The sequence below is a fragment of the Anolis carolinensis genome, chromosome 2 (genome assembly GCF_035594765.1).
Source record: "Anolis carolinensis isolate JA03-04 chromosome 2, rAnoCar3.1.pri, whole genome shotgun sequence".
Lineage (NCBI taxonomy): Eukaryota > Metazoa > Chordata > Lepidosauria > Squamata > Dactyloidae > Anolis > Anolis carolinensis.
In genome coordinates this window covers 112,695,073-112,716,798 of record NC_085842.1, presented here as the reverse complement: position 1 = coordinate 112,716,798, position 21,726 = coordinate 112,695,073, and the positions used below count along the sequence as shown (strand labels likewise).

The following is a 21,726-nucleotide window of genomic DNA, read 5'->3' as shown; positions in this document are numbered from 1 at the left end:
TCTGATTTTACCACTTCATCACGTTAGTTAAATTCCACAGACTCCTCCATTTACGAAATTCGGTTACTCACTTTGTTCATCACATTAGTTTCGGTTCAAGTGTAAAGTGCAGCATTCTTTGCGTTTTTTTAAGCGTGAGGGCCAGCATTCTTTTCTAACATTTCAGGATGTGGTTCGGAAGTGGATTTCTCTCAATGATGGTTTGCTAAATCTCTAATGTGATGGCATTCATTGCTCTCATGTTCCTTCCTTCGGCAGGATGTAGTGCTTATATAGACTGAGCGTGCTGAGAACTTCTCAGATCTTGTCTATGTGATCTTGCGTTAGTAGGGACTTCAAAGAGATGAGGGTTTGTATGTTTTTTTCAACAATGAGCAGGGAGAGGGATGGTAGGCAAGGCCAAATCTCTGCAATGTGAAGGAAACTGTATGAAAGACTATGGAAGGGAAACTGAGACATTTAACAGTGTGAAAGAAGATAGGGAAAAGATCCGTTTCATTAAATGGAGTAAGACTGAACTCTTCTCTGCTCTCCTCTGCCACACACTTCCCTGCCTAATGTAATGAAGTGGTTAAAGATGTCTGTGCATTGCCTCCTCTTTACTTTTCTCCTCTCCTGACCAGTGGGATGACAGTTTGTTTGCCTGGTACATCATGGGTCCTCATGTTCTCATCAAAAGGCAAAATGTTACTAAAGTAAAGAGAAGATGAGGTGGCACTTGTGGTGAAGAGGGGCCAAAAGAAAATAACAATTGTACACTCAAAAGTGCTGTCAGGGAATAGTTGGAAGTAAAGAACAAACACATCCTGTACTGTACTTACAGTAGAGTCTCACTTATCCAACATAAACGGGCCGGCAGAATGTTGGATAAGTGAATATGTTGGATAATAAGGAGGCATTAAGGAAAAGCCTATTAAACATCAAATTAGGTTATGAATTTACAAATTAAGCACCAAAACATCATGTTATACAACAAATTTGACAGAAAAAAATAGTTCAGTACGCAGTATTGAAAACATTGACTACAAAAATGCGTTGGATAATCCAGAACGTTGGATAAGTGAGACTCTACTGTATTTACTTACTTACTTGCCATGACAGTTGTATCTGTGAGGTCAATTTCTCCTCCTCTTTGTTAGTCGTTCAGGGACCCTGTTGTGACATCACAAGACGCAACAGGCAATGTTCAGGTTCTTGGAGCAGTAGAGGTGACATGGATGACACGGTGATGATCCAATAGAACTGATGCGTTCTCATCTCAACTGGATCATGTACACACCACAGTGATGTTGCAGTGGGTTCAGTGTGGTACATGTGAACCAATGTTAGAGAGATTGCCAGGAAGTAGGCTCATATATTCATATGTGGTGATCCTGTAAATTTACACAAAAGTTTTGGTAAACAGTATTTAAAGAAATAAGAGCAATAATAAAAATAGAGTTAAACAGTACACTAGAAATACCAGTGTTATCAATATATGATAAGCTTATACCCTCACAAGAAGAGAAAGAATTGCCCACTAGCTTACTAACGGCTGTGAGACTGATAGTTGCAAAGAACTGGAAAGAAATTAGTGGTATAGAGAAATTTGGAATATAGTGATTGATTATAAGCTGACTTGTGACATTAAAGTTAAAAGGGACAATGGAAGCAAACAGATTTTTGGAACATATGGGATAAATTTATTGAGCTTATATTCATTGAAAGAAAGGGGAGCAAACTTGCAACAGAAACAATGAAATTTTGGATTTAAAGGATAAACTGAGTTGGTCCATGTGGAGGTGCACAAGAAAAGGGTAAGGGAAAAGGGGTGGGGGAGAAATAAAACAAAACATACTTAAGTAGACAGAAGATTGTAACAGAATTATAAGCATAATATGTCTTAAGCGGGGAAAGTTATAAACTAGAAGGAATGTATCTTATTATTATGCTTATTGTTATTTTAGATTAGCAACTATGTGGTGCAGCAGGTTAAACCGCTTGTTAGCCCCAGCTTCTGCCAGTTCAAAAACAAGCAAATGTGAGTAGATCAATAGGTTGGGAAGGTAACGGCACTCCATGCAATCATGCCAGCCACATGACCTTGGAGGTGTCTACAGATGATACTGGCTTTTTGGCATAGAAATGAAGATGAGCACCAACCCCCAGAGTTGGACACGACTAGACCTTTACCTTTTAACTATGTAAAATGTTAAAGTTCTTAATTATTTTACTTATAAGCTGTATAAAGGCATCAACATTTTCTCTTTTCTTAAAAAATACAATGTACTTTCTTGACTATATTTGAGTTTTCTTTTCCTAAGAAAACGTTATGAAATTCAGGGGGCTGCCATAAGTCAACAAGTGAATTGAAGACACAGATACACACACACACACACACACACACACACACACACCTGGTTTGTGGCAGCTTTTCTTGTGCCAATCTGGTAGATTGTGAATGTCAGGGGCTCTGTGGTCTGACAGCAAGTCAGGGATGGAATGTGTCAGCATGTGACAATTTATATCCCTTCATTAAAACATTTGCCTGATTGGAGGGGTTTGTTAATGTATGCCTAGCTGACTTCTGTCGAACTGTGAACAGAACTGTGAACAGTTACCAAACCGACAGTGTGATAGATGTTGTGCATTGAATATGATCCAGCTAAGCAATCTTTTATTCTTTATTAAAATATACAAATATCTCAGGGGGATAGAAATATTCAGTGGATACATGAGCTCACCATAGGGCAGCTTTTCTCAAACGGTGCTCCTTCATATGTTTTGGACTTCAACTCCCACATTTCCTAACAGCTGATAAGATGGCTGGGATTTCTTGGAACTGAAGTCCAAAACACCTGGAGGAGCACAGTTTGAGAAACACTACCATAGGATCATCCAAACTATTAACTTGCCTTACATTCATTCTAAGCATTTGGATGCATGTTGATCCAAGCATATGATGCCTGTTGCAAAGTGTCTACTTCTTTGATGTGATTTGTTCCTGACATTCTTAGTAAACCCATATAAACAGAAAGTTTGTTTGGGTCCATAAATAATACTATATTTTTTTCAATTCTAAGGCACACTTTTTTTCTCTAAAATGGAGTATGTCTTAGAATCACCGGTAAATCTTATGTATTTTTGTTGGTGGTGGTGGGGTGGTGGTGCTGAAATTAAAGTGCATCTTTCAATGGATAGCATCTTAGAATTGAAGAAATAAAATAATTATGCCATTTGACATTTCAGAAACAGCTTTTAGTTTAAGAGTGTGAATAATCTATTTTTAAGTGAATCCCAGGTTAAAATCTCGGGAGCGGAGTGAGTGCCCGCTGTTAGCTCCAGCTTCTGCCAACCTAGCAGTTCGAAAACATGCCAGTGTGAGTAGATCAATAGGTACCGCTCCGGCGGGAAGGTAACAGCGCTCCATGCAGTCATGCCGGCCACATGACCTTGGAGGTGTCTACGGACAATGCCGGCTCTTTGGCTTAGAAATGGAGATGAGCACCAACCCCCAGAGTCAGACATGACTGGTCTTAACGTCAGGGGAAACCTTTACCTTTTATCTCTCTTCCACTTAAACAATTTCTTTTAGCATTGTCTCTCTGGATTCTCTGAGGCTTATGCAGACTACATGACTTGGGAAGTGAAATTAAAGTGACTGTGTAGGCAGAATTTAAATACAGGTGTTAGTTCAGTCTTCTTTGCTTTATTCTTTGCATGTGTCATGCACACTTGCCTTTCTTCCTCTGCATGTTGATTTGCTTCTGTATATTGGAAACATACTGGATAGCAGAGAAGAAATGTGGTACAATTTTAAAAACCTGAGCTTTCATTGATATAAACCTACTTCTTCAGAAACTGTGAAAAGCTTGCTTACTGATTGCTCATGCTGCTAGCTTTCTTCTTAAATCACGGACAACACCAACATTACATGATTTACTTCCTCACTCATTTCAGAGATGTGATGAATGTGATCCATGTATTAAACCTCTTGCACTTTATAGTTGCTGGCTAGGATCCTGTTGAATCACACTGTTCATGTCACAAACCACAGAATAAACAGTTTGACATTTTCACTGCACATATAATGAGACATCCAGGACATTGCTATGTGAGCAGAAGCTGGATTTTCTGGATGAGATTGCTGCATTGCCAGTTTTCATTAGGATCTTAGTCCATACAGGGCAGCCAATACAGAGAGTGTGTTAAATGGTTTCTATTTAATAATAATATTTCAATATCCAAAGAATTTTATAACCCAAATTTCACTCTTTCTTTAACAACATTTAATATAGATCAGCATTATTATCTCAATCTTGTATCTAGGGAACTACAAAACAGTGAATTGCTTAAGGTTATGCTGCAGTCTATGTGTCTTATTGAACTCAATGAGCCATTGAAATCTCTGAGGCGTTATATATGAAGAAAACATATATAACATTTCACTATTAACCATAATACTACCTTGGCTTTCATCGTGGCCTAGAGGTCCATTTTAATTACTACAGTTCCCTGACTGAAATAAAGTGGATAATAACAGGAAACAAACATTCTGGAGCAGATCAAAACCTATCTAATCTAGCATTCTGTTTCCCATAGTGGCTAAGCAGATTTTTTTTTATCAGAGGCCTGCAAATGGCATGTGAGGAAGATAGCCTGCTTCCTCTGTTGTTTCTCTGATCCTGAAAGTAGCCAGTATTCATCCTGGCTAGTCTGCCCAAGTAGCCATATTTACCATGAATTTGTCCCATTTCTTTTTAACATTATGTGAGCTTGTAAATATCACCATCTTTTATGGGACCAAACTGCATAATTTGATTATGTTTTGTGTGAAAAAGTACTACATTTTCTCTCTAGAATTGGCACTCTGTATCCACAGGTTCTGCATCCACAAATTTAACTTACCATGGCTTGAAAATATTTGAAAATAATTCCAAAAAGCAAACTTTGATTTTTCTGGATGCCAAACACTATGCTGGCTTTTTCTGGCATTCGTTTGAGTTGTTTTCCCTTTTACGTAAGCAACGCCATTGAGTATGCCATTGAATATACAGTAATGGGATTTGAGCATCCATGGATTTTGGTGTCCTGGAACCAAACCCCACCAGATACCAAGGGCCCACTATATTGAACTTTTCCATATTAATACTTACTAGATGATGATAGGTATTTCATGGGAAAGAGAAAATGTGTCTTTATCCATTTATTCTTCACCATAAATAATTTTAAATCCTCAAGCAGACCTCCCATTATGTACACATAACATATTGAAATTAAAAGATATTAATATTGTGACATGTCTTTGTTGGGTACTTGAATATTTATATTTACACTGTAGCATTAATGTAGTTGGATACAGCTTTAACCACCATAGCTCAGTGATGTGGAATCCTGAGAGTTGTAGTTTTTCAAGGTCTTGGGCCTTCTCTGTTAAAGAGGTATGGTACTTTGTTATGCTACACATCCAGAGATTTTATAGTATTGGGCCATGGCAGTTAAAGTGGTGTCAAACTGCATTCATTCTATAATGTAGATACATCCCCAGTCAACATTTAGGCTTGATCTACACTGCCATATAATCCAGTTTCTGCATCCAGATTATCTGATTTGAACTGGATTATATGAGTCTACATTACCATATAATCCAGTTCAAAGCAAATAATCTGGATTCATTATACTGTCTTTCCTACCTCTTTTCTATATCCTTGTTGAATGAGAAAACACAATAGTTCATAATGTAAATGGTGTATAGGCTTTGTGATATTGGCAGTTTTATTTTCAGTACCTCTCTTTATGACCTGTTATATAGTTTTTGCCATTTTCAAAACTTCTACCCATGATGTTTATTTCTCATTGAGTTACCACCATGACCCCAGATCCCATACTGCCAATTCAGATAATGCAAGGTTATCTGACACAATTGATTTTATGTTTATGATCCTGTTATCCATTGACCTGTTGTTTATGCACAACTGAATGATTTGGTTTCTCAAGTAAACTTGCCCACTTCACATCTCACTTTGAGTCATGTGTGGACCAGGTTAATAGGTCTATGATGTATCCACATTGCAGTTATAGCAGTTTCACTACTTTTAGTGGCATGGCTCCTGAAAACTGTAGTTTCCTAAAGGGCTGAAATGATGGACGGATAGAAGTATCAAACTGGAACTAAAAAGTTTGGGTTGTCTTTGCTTAACAAGGAAGTTTAGTGTTACTTTTTAAAATGTGTAACAATTCATAACAATAGCCTAAATCGAATGATTAGTCTCCGCTGGAGTAGATTCACTGAATCGGTGACAGCTTGGTATGGCAACATTTATATAAGTTCTCTTGATTCAGCCAAGCTACTGTAATTTGAATTGACAATTAAATTCAGGCTTACAAGAGTAACTATTTTAAGGAGATGTGTGTGTGTTTGTCTTGGAACCAACAATAAAATACTTTACTTTTTAGTGATAACTTTTCCATCATTGGTTGAAATTCCTGAGCAGCTCTAAAAAGCTTATCCTCATACTATACTCCCATTCCCTTTTCCAAAAAAGAGTTGAATCATGAAATGGAAGCTAAAAGCAGCAAGAAAGTTTAATTTGTTAGACAGGACTTGCTTTTGTAGTTATCATGCTGCCCCTTTTTTTGCAATAGTATTTTGATATACAAGAATATATCAAATATATATATATATATATATATATATATATATATATATATATTTGATACTTCTATATATATATGGAGTATCAAATATATATATATATATTTGATACTTCTATATATATATGGAGATTCTGATTTTATGTATGTATCAGAATTTCCATCAATTTATCTGAAACAGATGGTAAACCAACTGGCCTGTAATTTACTAGATTCAGTTTTTTGAAAATGGTGTTACATTGGCTGGTTTCCAGTCCTCAAGTACCAAAGGCAATCTTAGAAACAATTTACAAAGTTTTCTAAGTAATCTAAGTTATATAAGAACTTCAATGTGGATACCATTCAGATGCAATGATTTGTTAATTTGCAATTTATCAATTAAGAAATCTGGTCTATCATGTGTAAAGTCACTTGTTCATTTGGTCTTCCACAGGGGACATGCCCAAATGAATTTGAAACCTTATCTCTCCGAAACAGAGTTTTCATTTGTGGGAAGATGAGAAGAGAATTAGAGTCAACAATTCAATTCCCCCATCATATAACATTAAGAAAAGTATGTTTCACACAGCTACATTTCATCAGTAATCCCTCCAGGATTGGGATGCTCCCACCCTCCCGTTCACTCTTGTTAACAGCAGGAACTTAATTTGTTTTCCTTATGGAGTAAAGAAAACCTCTGTGCTTTTCTCTCCCACCCTACTGCCTTTGTCCAAAATAAGGTCTCACAAAGCCAAGAGAATCATCGCATGCTGGGTTTGCCATAGTGTGAAATCTAAAACTGCTTGACACCACTGGCTGCCATCTGAAAGCACTACCAACAGAGCCAATCATCAAAAGATCATCTGCTCTATTCAGAGCTTTTGCTCTCTAAATGGTCAGGCTAGCTGAAAAATCCTACCATGTTGATGATGTCCTGAATCTTAGCATTATTCCTTGAATTGTGATCATTAGGAATTAATACCTGAAAACAAAAACCTCAGTTCCCCATGCCCCAAAGTGATTAATACTAGAAGTTACTTATGTCATGTAGCTTGGACTATTTTTAGTGGTTCAATTTTGACTTGAGAGAGGAGAAACAAAATCATCATGTTTTATCTTGACTGAACTAAGTATATAATGTAGTGTAAAAGCAGATTTTTATCTCCATGTACTATACTATTATTTTATCTGCTCACCTAAAGTCAGTGAAGTAGCACAGAGTATCATTTAATTAATTAGTGTAGACACAAATATTTATGTGAGACATTGTTTAAAGAACATTCCAGCTAGATTTCCTGTTATAGTTGGTATCTATTTGAAATAATACGTTATGTTATTGTCTCTATTTATTTTTATCTTGAATTTCAGAATACCCAAAACATATTTCCATAAAACCTGAGTCTTATCACAATCTCTTTTGAAAATAATCACTGTATAACATTTTGGCAATTTAGCTCAGTGTCGTTCATTACCCTGCTTTTTACATTTTTGTTCTTTGTGTGCACCATCCTCCTGAGATGTGCAGATTTAGTCAAAATAATGCTGCTAGAAGTTCTTATAGACAGTCAATTTTGCTGGAGCTGTGAAAAACGGAAGGGTAGGAGGAACTCCTTCAATATCTCTGTGGAACATTGAACTTCAGATGTCTCTGGAGTAACTGGAATGATATGAGGTCTTGGGATGTCCTTCTTCTTGACTGAGAACAATAAGACTGCTATTATAAAGTAAAAAGTAAAGTGCATGTTTTCAACTCACCTGTCAACATTTCTTAGGGTTTACTTAACTAAGAAACAATCAGAGGTGGTTTGCCATTTCCTTCCTGACATTTCCTGGTGGTCTCCTTTCCAAGCACTATCCAGGCCCAATCCTGCTTAGCTGTAAAAATTTTCACCCTTGTGCAACAGTAAAATAGGCAGCACATTTTTCGGTCTGTAGCAGCAATCGCAAAAAAGGGAATTTTGAACAAAAATGTTTTAATGCAGAAAACATTGTACAAAACATTAGGTTGCGCTGTGCAAAACCTTCCCCAATTTTAGCAATAAAATGTTCTGAAATTTAAAAAATCATCTTGGACTACCAGGCTCTTGGGATTTCATTTATATTGCTAATTTAAATTAAACAAAGAACAACATCATAGAATGATTATTACTACTGGGTTCTTCTAATAAAGAGACCTTTAAAAAGAACCCTTTCACATTGCACAGTTATAACACAATGATTCCACTTTAATAGCCATGACTGCATCCTGTGGAATCCTGGGGTTTGTAGTTTGGTCAGAGGCACAAGAGAAACTCTTTAGCTGAGATTGTTAACTATTGCTCCTTAGACGTGCCACATAAGGAGATGTATAGTACAGTACCTGGTATTTCTAGGTACAAATTGTGTAAGCATTTGCTCTGTTGAGATGATTTATAGATCACTGCTGTCCCGACTTCATCCTAGAATCTTGAGCAAGAATACTGTAAATTTTCATGGCACCATGTTTCTGGCAACAATGTCATTATATCATATAGCAAAGTTGCAGAATATTTTATATGTTGTTAAACTACAAAGCCTATAAACTCTTAATCATTGACTTTGTTGGCTAGGGCTGATGGGAGGCACATTTCAGCAGGTTGTAGTTGTGAAGGGTGTCTCCCCTCCTGGCATGGCCAGCAGTGTACCTTAGGCCAAGGCTTAAAGAAACTTTGGAAATTGTGTTATATTGAATCACTGTTCTATCTAACCCAGTTATTGTCAGCAGTGATTGGCAAAAATAGCAATTTGGGGTTTAAAGTACAAACTTTTCCCGGGCCTACTGATATTCCTTGGTGTCTTCCATTAAAAAACCAACCAGGCTGGACACTATGTAGCTTTCAAAATAAGGCAAAATTGGGTATGTTCAGGGTGCAAGAGAGGCTTCCAGAGCTTAGAATGTTATTAATTTTAAAAAATTGTAACATTTATTTGTTGCATTTTCAAAAGATAACTTGTTCTTACTTGTTGGGCAACACATTAAATGGCTGCTTACATTATATGTTTCCTTTGAAAATACAGTAGAGTCTCACTTATCCAAGCCTCGCTTATCCAAGCCTCTGGATAATCCAAGCCATTTTTGTAGTCAGTGTTTTCAATATATCGTTATATTTTGGTGCTAAATTTGTAAATACAGTAATTACAACATAACATTACTGCGCATTGAACTACTTTTTCTATCAAATTTGTTGTATAACATGATGTTTTGGTGCTTAATTTGTAAAATCATAATCTAATTTGATGTTTAATAGGCTTTTCCTTAATCCCTCCTTATTATCCAAGATATTCGCTTATCCAAGTTTCTGCCGGCCCATTTAGCTTGGATAAGTGAGACTCTACTGTACTTACAAGAGCTTTAAAAGACACTAGATTTGGTGGGAAAAACTCCACATGCCATCAAAGATTTTTTTTAGTCCAATCAAAGTAACAAGTAAGCATTACTCACTACATATGAGAAGATAACAATTTTATAGTTAAATTTGTTGTTTTCAAAAAGGTGTTTTCACATTAGGGCAGAGCGGATTGAACCTGGTGGCGCAGCGGATTAAACCACTGAGCTACTGATCTTGCTGACCAAAAGGTTGGCAGTACGAATTCGGGGAGAGAAGTGAGCTCCTGCTGTTAACCTCAGCTTCTGCCAACCTAGCAGTTTGAAAACATGCAAATGTGCTCCAACTGAAAATATGCAAATGTGCTCCTGGGTCATGCTGGCCACATGACCTAGGAAGTGTCTACTGACAACGCTGGCTTTTTGGCTTAGAAATGGAGATGAGCACCAATCCCCAGAGTCGAATACGACTAGACTTAATGTCAGGGGAAAACCTTTACCTAATATAGTAGTGTATATTTTCTTTTATTGTGTTGTTTAATGTGCTATGATTTGTTGTTCTATTATATTTTGTTATATTGTATTGTTCTGGGCATGGCCCCATGTAAGCTGCCCCGAGTCCCCGTTGGGGAGATGGTGGCGGGGTATAAATAAAGATGATGATGATGATGATGATGATGATGATGATGATGATGATGATGATGATGATGATTATTATTTACCTAACACATTAGCGAACTGCCTTTACTAGCAAAGGGTCTTCTTTTGAGGACAGAAAGGGCCACTGAAAAGGAAGCCTTAAACAGTCCCATTTAAATTAAAGCTCTCTCAAGACAGGAAGCTTGCTGCAGGGAAGGAACAATTAGATCTGTGTTGTTCTAACTCAACTTCATTTCAACTACCAACATGCAGGGACATTTTGATAATGGAAAAGCCATGGTGCATCCATATCCCGTCTTCTCAATATTTGACTTGGACCCAAGGAATACTTACAAACAGAATCTATTTGTTGGCCTGTCAAGGCAAACCATATTTTTGATCATCTGTCAAGTTTGAAACTCTTTTGAGAACTGAATGGAGCAGCAAAATCAGACATTTCAACTTTATTTCTGTCCCAAAAGATCTGTCAAACACAAAATATTATTCAGAGTTGTGTGTGTTTTTAGATAGACATGTTCCATCAAATTCTGGTTTTAACAGATTCATGCAGCCTCTAGGAATAAGTGCAGCACAAAGTACTTGACACACAGTGATAAGTATTACTTCTATAGATACACTTAACTATTTTGCCATTTACTAAATTTAAAATCTTCTGTACAACAATAGCTTTCAAGAGATCAGCCAAAATGCCCAAATAGTGAGTGAGCCTTCTTGTTCTCCATAACTTTTAATAAGGCAGACAATGATAAAATGATATGCCAAGAAGAGTGTGGGACAATATTGAAATCACAAAGGTTGAAATAGATCTGAAATCCATTTTAAAACTTTTTTTAATCTGTGAAAAGAAAGACTGTTTTGATTTCTTCAAGAACATGTAGAAATGTGTGTGTGTGTGTGTGTGTGTGTGTGTGTGTGTGTGTGTGTAGGGGACCACAGATCTGCCCACTGTGCTTTTCACATTGAGCAACAAAATCCAAAAGGGAAGTCTAAGAAAACTTTGATATTAGACTTTCACCATACCATTGCCCTAGGCCAGTCACTTAATTTTGTGTGTGTAGTCAGGGCTGTAGCCAAAGGGGGGGGGGGGGGTTCAACCCACTCTGAAAATTTTCAGGTTTAAAAAAAAACTGGTTTACTCATGAATTTTAACTGCTTAACCAAATCCCTATGAGTGTCCACTGAAGTTTATCTGTCTTGAGTGTCCACTGAAGTTTATCTATGGAGCCTGATTTCTAAATTATTTTGCGTTATGGAACTACTCTTCATGATTCACTAAAAAAAAGTTGTTGTCCCCCATTTTTTCTGACTATGGCCCTGTGTGTAGTACAGTAGTTCTTAACCTGTGGGTAGGAGCCCCCAGATGGCGTAGTGGACTAAGTGACTTGAAGGTTGGGTTGCTGACCTGAAAGCTGCCAGGTTCGAATCCCACCTGGGGAGAGTGTGGATGAGCTCCCTCTATCAGCTCCAGCTCCATGCGGGGACATGAGAGAAGCCTCCCACAAGGATGGTAAAAACATCAAAACATCCGGGCGTCCCCTGGGCAACGTCCTTGCAGACGGCCAATTCTCTCACTCCAGAAGCAACTCCGGTTGCTCCTGACACGAAAAAAAAAACCTATGGGTCCCCAGATGTTTTGGCCTTCAACTCCCACAAACCTTAACAGCTGGTGAATTGGCTAGGATTTCTGGGAGTTGTAGGCCAAAACACTTGGGGACCCACAGGTTGAGAACCACTGGTGTAGTACTTCAGAAGATGATATTTTCTATTTTCAGTTTTTCTTTCTTTTTCTCATCACTTCTGTCTTATTTCCCTTGCTACAGAATTCCCTTTAAGAAGAAGAGGATAGAATAGCTGCCTAGTGTTTTCTCATTGCTAGCATAAGAAGCATCAATTTGGAAAGGCACTAGTTGTGCTTGGTTGAATGTATAGCCAAAGACCCATGGGATCCCTTCAGATTACCTTTCCAGCATGGGAATGTAGTGTGTGGTGTGTAGTAGGCCCTATCTTGTTCTGCCTTGTTTTGGCTAACATCAGACAATTGTTAATTCACTATTCTATATCTTTTTGATTTGTCCTAGTAAATATACTACCTAACTATGAATTAAGATGACAAGATACTGACCAAAAATGACATGTCCAGAATGCAACATGTCTATGAAGAGATTTTAATCTTAGAAGTCTACAATGTATATTCATAGAAGGGTCTGGAAGGTCCTTGTCGTCTCTTCCAATCTTTGAGTCTATGATAGAAAACTGAGATTTCTAATACACATGATTTTGTGTGTGTGTGTGTGTAGGGGGGGGGGGTGTTGAGATGAGTAAAACTATAGACACTATGATAATAGTTGCCATATGCTGTCCATACATAGTGTTTCAAAAATGTTAGGATACTGGTGTTTGGGCTTCCTTGACATCCTTACAATGGAGCTGCACAGTTACCAGAATGTAATTTTACTGAGTATCTATGGAAATTTTGACCATCATGGGTTGTACTAGCAGAAAATTTAAAGTAAGCCATATCTGGCCTGATGCAAGGAACAAAGGAGAAAAAGCAGGAGCAAATAACTTCTCATTTTCATAAGTGAAAATGACTGGCATTTTAAGTGGTATTCCTCTGCCTTTCATCTTGTTTGATTGGTTTGTTTATTTCTTCAGATTATTTCCCCTGGTGTTATCCATTGATTTTGTTTTCTAAAATAGAAAAATCTATTGTATGTTGGCCAGCCATTGGCTAGGGGGCAACCTAGTTGACTAATGAGTTAGGAGTAATTCTGAGTCAATGCCTAAGCAGATAAAGGAAAGCGCTTGTGAAGCAACATCCATCATCACCACTGTATGATGAAGCAAGGGGGTGCATGAGGCACTCCTATTGATAGAGGCTAAATTGTATGTGTGATACGGCAGCTGAAAGCTCCTTCGACTAGAAGAAATTGTGCTTTGTCCACATTTTGAACAAAGTGTGCTTCATGTACTCTGTGTTAATTAATGTGATAGAATGACAGCTCACTGTCAAGTTGAAATCTCTGTCCACTTCATGTACTCAACACTGAAAGGGCAGAACCCCTCCTTCCTTTTTATTCTCCTCTTGCTGTCCTGATTATGAACAAAACATGCATGGAGCCGGGGGGGGGGGGCTGATAGAGTTTGCGTTAACTGAGCACATGTATGAAATCTGGGATTATATTAATAATAATAATAATAATAATAATAATAATAATAATAATAATAATAATAATACCTTGCTTCATCTCTCTTGGAGGAGACTCAAAGAGGCTTAGAATAAAAGCATTAACATACAATTTAAAATATACAAATATGTAAATATTAAAACAGAACTAAATATAAACAGTATTTAAAATAACAGTTAAAATCCATTAAAACATATTCAGTGTTTAAAACCACAGCACACCCTGAGTTGTTCTTAAAAACCATCATATTTAAAAGCCTGTCTGAATAAATAGGTTTTAGCCTGCTGCCAGAAGAACAACAATGAGGGGGCCATTCTGGCTGCCTTGGGCAGGGAGTTCCAGAGTTGAGGGCAACCACCAAGAAGGCCCACTCTCTTGTTCCCACCAACTGAGCTTGAGATGGAGGTGGGACCACAGAAGGGTCCTCTCCTGAAGATCTCAGGGCCCAGGCAGGCTCGTACAAGGGGATGCGGTCTCTGAGTTCCAAAGAATAGCTTTGGAAACAGTTTCTGAGGAATTGGGCTGTGGTGGAAAATACATTTCTTTCTCCAGGTTAGGAAAAGGGCACAAGGTCATGCGTGAGATGTGCAGCCAAGGGTGTTGCATTTAAATCTTCATTTCTGTTATGCCCATCACAACTTATTTTAAAGTCTTCCTATAATGAAATGCAGACATGTGTAAAATGACTCTTATACAATATTTAGGTGAGGGGCACCAGAATTATTTCCATATATCATCTTTTCTAACATGGAGTTGAAAGGATATCTGGGAAAGTGTGAGTAGAGAACTTAAGCCAGGTTGAAATAACTAACTAGCTTATGAAGGCTGATTAAAACATGCTAGATTTCAGATCTTCCTCATATACTCATGGAGTAGTCTAAGGTCCTAAGAAATAGTATCTGCAGAACATTACTCACCGAGTGGGTATGTCATGCCAGGGATCCAGATTGGACAGTCTTCTCTCCTATTCTAGACTGGATCATAGTATTGAGAAAAATCTGCTCTGTACTGTTTGCTTTGCCTTAATTCACTTGTGCCAGATATTGTAGATATAAAACCAGCAAACATGGAGGAGCTGACAGAAGTGATAACCGCTGCAGAGTTTCATCCGCACCATTGCAACACCTTTGTCTACAGCAGCAGCAAGGGGACAATAAGACTGTGTGACATGCGAGCCTCCGCCCTATGTGACCGGCACTCCAAATGTGAGTATTCATTAGAGGAGGAATGAATGAAATAGATTTTATGAAATTTTGTATGATAGGCGCTTTATTACTATGCAAAGGGAAGAAGGAAATGCATCCTCCATGATCAATTTTCTAATGTTTTCCTGGTACAATGTATACCAGCAGGAGGTTAATACAAAATATCTTCTTTCCACTCGTGCTTGGTATTAGCGAATAGTAAAACACCCTTTCATTTTCCTAATTAACATACTGAATACCTGTACATTTACCTAGTCTGTCATTCTAGCTGTACAAGCAAACCCTATCTTTCTGCTGGAGCAAGCAATACCAAGACCATTCTTTAATATCGGGATTACTGCATTCTCTCATAGCTTCTAGGGGTTGTTTCATGTCAGAATGAAAGTTCAAAGTAGGTGGTTCAAATCCCTGGATGTACAAGGAGGAAGACTGCCACAAGCATTAACAGATACTTGCTTTAATGCATAGGAAATCTGGCCACCTCATTACTTTCTATTGTGTTGAAAGAGAAATGTGCAGTAGTTATAAGTGGTTCCATTTTATCCAGGCAAAAGTGGATAAAATTACTTTGTAATATTAACTTTGAACTCAGCTATATTTTCACATGCAAAATTTGTACCAAAGGTCAGTATTACTAAATTATACTTCTAGTAATGCTTTCTGTAAGAAAAAAAAAGAATTGTGTAAAATACTTGAAGGCTTGTTCACATGATTCAATTTGGCTGTTAAAAGAAAGTTTCATTGGAACCATTCAGAGTTCAGAGCCAATGTGAGAGTTGGACTAGGATGCTGGGAGACCAGTATTTGAATTCCTCCTGGACCATAGAAATCTATTGAGTGACCATGGATTGGTCACACTTTTTCGCCCTCAATGGAAGGCAATGGCAACCCCCCTCTGAACAGATCTCACTGAGATAAACCTATGAGAGGTTTGCCTTCAAATAGCTATAAATTGAAAACATTATTGAGGGTACAAACAACAACAGTGCAGCATATGGTGATGCGATTTTGTTTGCAACAGCTTCATGACTCATCTAGCTAACAATGTCCCAATCTTTTAACACACTGGCACAAAAGCTGCCAGAAGTCTGTTACAGAATCATGTACTTGCTTTCACCATATGCTGAACACTAGATAAAACCACTTACCCCCCTTTTCAATTCACCTATACATTGAGATTTGTCTCTTACATGAAAAATAATTTCAGTAAAATTTGGTGAACTGGAAATGTCTCTCTGTAAGTACAGTAATTTTCTATAATTAGGTAACAGGATAATATATTGAATCTGGATAGTTCACATACACCTGTTGCATTGCCTTTTGCTTTTTTATCTACATGGGTGAATGAAGCCAGATTGACTTTAATGCAGATAATTACTTCAGGAGTTGAATAACAATCTAAGTAAATTTGACCCATGATTTAAATTGTTCTTGCAAAGTATAGTTCATCTCTGCAAATTCAGTTTTCTTTTCCTTGTGACTGAACTTTTTTCTTTTTCTTTGGATGGTCATCTCCATTATATGATCTTATTTTTGTTTGCTCAAGTGGAATATGCAAACATACTTTCAAAATGGTTTCAGAACTGTTGAAACTGATGGAAAGCAGTCTCCTAAAGATTCTCATTTTCTGTTTATTTTTTATTCATATTTTGTTCTGGTGTGAATGAGATATGAAAGAAGTTTGTCTAGAGAGTTTTTAATTCTATAGGTAATGTTTCCATTGAAAATAACAGCTTCCATCATAAAAAACGCTGCAGTCGTTTACATTGAATGAGCAGATCAATCCCTTAACCCCTAATAGACAGGTTACAAAAATGACCCTTCAGTCTTATCTCTTCCAGTTAGTGGAAAATGTCATAAAGGCCAATTATTTGATTATTCCAAGCATATGATTACATCCTGATAACTAGCATTGGAGTTCATTGAATTTCCTTCCTTCCAGTGCTGGTTATTGTATCCCACCAGAGCCCAGTCTGGGTTCATACTATGAGTATTAAGAAGCAAGCCAGATTAATTTCCTGCACTTTTCATCACTGAAAGACCTTGGCTTGGTTTGTTCCTTTGTTCTGCTGCTGCTGCAGTGTCCTTTAGAGTGCATACAAGCCAATTGTGAAAACATGTTCAATTTGACCTCTCCCTTGACGTCTCATATTGATTTTTCCCTATCCTTCAGAAGCATTGGCCCTCAGTCAATTGCGGTCCAGCAGACATACGAGTCAGAATGGAGACTGTTCATCAGGATTCAAATAAAAAGAAGAAACTCCGGCCTAGAATTTATTCAGAGGAAATATTTGATAAGGATTTGCATTTAATGAAAATACAGGTGGTAGTTTAGCACATCCCACTCCAGTTTTTATAAAATGAAGCAGGTGGATATGGGTGCAACATACTGTGTGGTAGTGTTAACTGAAGCTCCCTGTGCCTTTGTAGATTTGATGGGAGGTTCAACAACATAAAATAGTGGGCACACTTAACCCACTCATCGACCTGGAAGCAACTCCATTGCTCAGCCTTGCCTGTCCCATGCTGTTCAGACTTACATGCAGTTCCTCCTAGAAAGAAGTCACTCTTTTTAGAACTATTTTTATTCTTGGCAGGTGGTTGCTGCAGAGGAGTGATGGGGGAAAATGTAGCCAAGATTCTTGTACTTTAGCATCAAGGTCACATCCCCAGATACATTTGTTACAGGAATTAAATTGCTGGAAAAAGTCCAGTTCTTCCCTCCCCACCATCCTGAGATTCAATTCATAATCCTTCCGATTCTACCTTGAGCCCTCTCTTGTGTCTTCGAATGCTAGGGCTTTATTGTTTACTTTCTTTGGCAGGTTCATAGCATTTTTGGAAGTTCATAGTGCAATTTCTTGGGATGAGAGGGGATTGCTGCTTACCACCTATCTGAAATGAAAAATTGCCATCTCTTTTGCACTGCAGGAAAATTGCCAGGTTTTGTCCCCATTATGGGGAAAATTGTCAGCCATGCCTATACATATGGAGAATGAAATGTCATTTTAGGAGAAGGATTAGCTATATTTCTCTGAGATGCCCGTCCTTGTCATACACTTCCTGAAAGACTGCGAAGGACAAGACTTTGTGCCTTTATGATGAGGCCATAAACACAACAAGAAGACAAAGCTCTGGTTATAAAATAAATAGGAATAGAATATATAGCTTTTAAAAGCAATTGAACTGTGTGCTTATAAGACTATATAGGCTTATGGGACAGTTTTGGAAGACTGAAGAAGAGAGAACTATTTACTCTTTTTACTGTTACAGGTAGGACTAGGATCTCCTTCATTTTAGAACTGGAATAGCAATTCCTCCGCTTCCCAAAACAGGTCCCAAATCAGCCTAGATATGAAAATCTTTACTTGTTCTCACAAGTTAGCATGTTAAGATTCAACATGCTAAGTGAGAGTTCGTGCACCTTTCATGTAAAAGAGAGAAGCTACATATCTTCAATTTTAATCCGCCTAATGAAGGACACAAGTGCTTGCATACTGCTTTCTAACATTTGTTAGCTCAATTTAAAAAATGTCTTGTCCAATAATTGGATAAATATAGCTGTGAGCCAACAATGGGTGTATTTGAAGAAGTATCAGAAACAATATGCTCCATAGACCAGTTGCTAGGAAGCATGAATGGGATGATGTAGCTCCACCCATGTCCTGCTGATGGACTTCTATAAGCACTTGGTTGGACTTCTGGTGTGTGCCTGATGGCGGAGAGCAGGGTTCTTTGCTAGCTCCACTACTGAACCGCCCTTAAGAAGCAGGGGCCCCTTCACCAAGGGGGGGGGGTGTCCCTAAAAAGGTCTGGGAAAGGGGTGCCACAGGGTAAGGCGAGTCGCATCAAGGCAAACTGTGACGGAGTCTCGGCACAATCTCTGTCTGCACACATTTTAAATCAAGATAAGACAAGAGAAACAACAAGAGAGGGATCTAACTTCATTGGTATGAGCTCTTTTCATATATTATTTCTCAAGCAACTCTAATCAGTCCGGATTGCCCTGAAGGCACGGACAAAAAAAAATTAAAGATATCAAATAATATCAATATCAATAATTTAAAAGGAATTGGCTACCTTTCCTCTCCCCTCCTTCTGATCAAACCAACCTAATAACTGAGATAACCAAAAGAAAGAGAGAGGGAAGATGTAAGAGTCCTCTCAGATAGTCATGCAAACGGGGAATTAAAGAAAGAAGAAATGGCGACATAAAGCGACTGACCTTGAAGCTGCCGATACTGTTGATAAGAGACCCGTAGCTGGCCACTTCTGGTTGTTGGGGACAACTTGGTCGCTGCGTGGGAGAAGATGGGAGGGAGCCCAAGCTGAAGGCCGTTGCATGCCCAGGTTCCAGAGTGACGCAGAGCCAGCGAGAGCGCACGAGAACACGCAAGAGGAAAGGCAAGACGCCGAAACCTCGCACAAACAGCGAGAAGACAGGAGAGATCTTTGGATCCCGGAAGATGTTGGAGTGATCTTGCGAGACCCCCATGAGAGCAGAGAAACCCCAGGGAATATAGAAGTACAAAAGCATAGACTGTCCACATAGATAGAACATAACCAGCTAGGACTAAAGGGGCAAAAAAGTACCTGTAATATAGCTGAACTGGAACCAGAAAACACCTAAATTAGGGGCTACATAGAGATCAAAGAGGGGAAAAGGCAGCAAATAGATCGGATAGAAAGCCAAAGAAGCTGTAGCGAGCAAAGAACAAGGAGAATACAGAAACAAAGGAAGGAGGGGGCAAGAAGTAAAAGTGATAGGAAAATAAGAAGCCAAAACATACACCTTTAAAGTAATACAGTTAATCCAAAATCTTTTTGTTACCCCTACCCCCTTCTGAAATTATTATTTTCTCAGCTTGAAATTGTATTCTACAATATCTTAAATCCTGACGCAACTTAACTTTTGAATAAAGAGATTGATCTAATATATCTTTCAATATCTAAGATTGAAGAAATAATTTTTACTAATAAATCGCAAAAAAGAAAAATACAAGTTAAATTGGATGGGAAAAATAAAGATCTAGAGAAAGAAGGAAGCCGGTTGAGGATAAATAAATCCTCTAAAAGGAAGAAGATGGCTTACAAATTAAGAAGTGAGAGGGAACCTAAAGAATATAAAGGGCTCCTCTATTTCCGAAGATACGCAGACATGATGGAAACAATATTAAAAGAATTGCAGAAAATGCAAGAGAAACAGGATGCTTATCAAAAAATAGCCCAAGAGCAGATGCTAGATTTTAAGAGAGAAACCAAAGAAGAACTAAGAGACATGAGACAGGATATAAATGCAATAAACCAAGATTGAAAGATTTGAAGAATGATACAAAAAGAACTTTAAAAAGCACAGGAGAAACTTCAAAAAGAAGTAAAAACTCTGGAACTCAAAAGTGCAAGAGTGGAAGAAAAACAAGAATGGAGAGAAAACAAAGATCTGGAGTATCAATTGAGATTCAGAAATGTGTGGGAAGACACGAGAGAGAACATAAGGAAAATAATGATTGAAATTATATCAAACCTCCTACAATGTCCAGAAGAAGCTGATGATAAGACCGACCGGGTATACAGAATTAACACAAATTATGCCAAAAGAAATAAAACTTCCAGAGATGTGATTGTAAATTTTACAAAAAAGATTTTCAGGGATGAAATTCTTAGAATTAACAGCATCAAACCAACAATATATAAGGAAAGGAAAATAGCTATCCTGAAAGAATTTCCCAACGAAACTATTAAAAGAAGAAGAAAATCTATGTTTCTGGTAGAAGAACTAAAGAATAACAATATTAGATTTCACTGGGAAAAACTGGAAAGCCTTATGACGACCTACAGAGAACAGAAATTCTGGATTACATCGGAGGACAAAGCAAAGGCATTTTATTAAAAAAATTGAAAAAAGAGCTTGACGAACAGGACCTAAGTGACCAGACAGAACAAACGGCTAGAAAAAATAAGAAAAAGAAAAACCAATATAAACAAAAGCCCGCAACTGCCACACTTACTATCCCCTCAGTGGGTGAGACAGAACAACAAACATTTGATGAGACGAGTGATGAGGAAAACGAAGAAGAAGTAGAATTCGAAGAAGAGGGACAAACTGAGAATGAACGAGAAGCAAGGAGATCAGGTTAGCTCCTTCTCTGCCCATTTTCCGTCAGGAATTGAAAACATGGTTGTTCCAGAGCGCGTTTAAATGAACAGGCCCAAAAGAGCTGTTATAAGAATACTTCTTTCTGTTTTGAAAGCATATGGCACTTTATCACTGCTACTTATTTCCATGATACAGCACTTTATGAAACCTGTCCCCACTGGGTTGCTTTTAATTACTCTGATTTTATCTGCTTGGATTTTAATGTATTTGTCCATTATTTTATTTTGTGTATTGTTGGAATGTTTTAAGTTTATGTTAAATATGTTGTTGTTGTTCGGGCTTGTCCCTGTTGTGAGCCGCCCCGAGTCCCTTCAGGGAGATGGGGCGGGATATAAAAATAAAGTTTATTATTATTATTAAGAAGAAAGACCATGAAAAGACAACTTAAAATATATTACAACAACGATAATGGACTAAATTCACAAAATAAACGAAATAGAATATATAACAGAATTTAAACGTTGAATTACGATATTATTTCTTTTCAAGAAACACATATCTCACAATCTCATGCAATGCTCTTAACACAGAAAAGCCTGGGACAGACCTTTTATTCCTTGG

General features: G+C 37.8%; 1 protein-coding gene and 1 long non-coding RNA gene across 7 annotated transcripts in view; one reads left to right on the top strand and one right to left on the bottom strand.

Moving 5' to 3' along the window:
• The window catches only part of LOC103279645 (uncharacterized), a 31,131-nt gene extending 29,764 nt beyond the window's left edge, over positions 1-1,367 (bottom strand). For 2 of the 3 annotated variants that reach the window (XR_010002774.1, XR_010002776.1), the window contains exon 1: positions 1,090-1,367. This is a non-coding gene — a long non-coding RNA (uncharacterized LOC103279645). The remainder of the gene's footprint in view (positions 1-1,089) is intronic. The other variant, XR_506908.3, reaches the window with a different exon arrangement.
• The window catches only part of ppp2r2b (protein phosphatase 2 regulatory subunit Bbeta), a 283,974-nt gene that overhangs the window by 244,026 nt on the left and 18,222 nt on the right, over positions 1-21,726 (top strand). For all 4 annotated transcript variants that reach the window (XM_062970418.1, XM_003224096.4, XM_003224095.4 and 1 more), the window contains one exon: positions 14,844-15,008. In XM_062970418.1, coding sequence (XP_062826488.1) covers positions 14,844-15,008 — 165 coding nt within the window. The remainder of the gene's footprint in view (positions 1-14,843; positions 15,009-21,726) is intronic.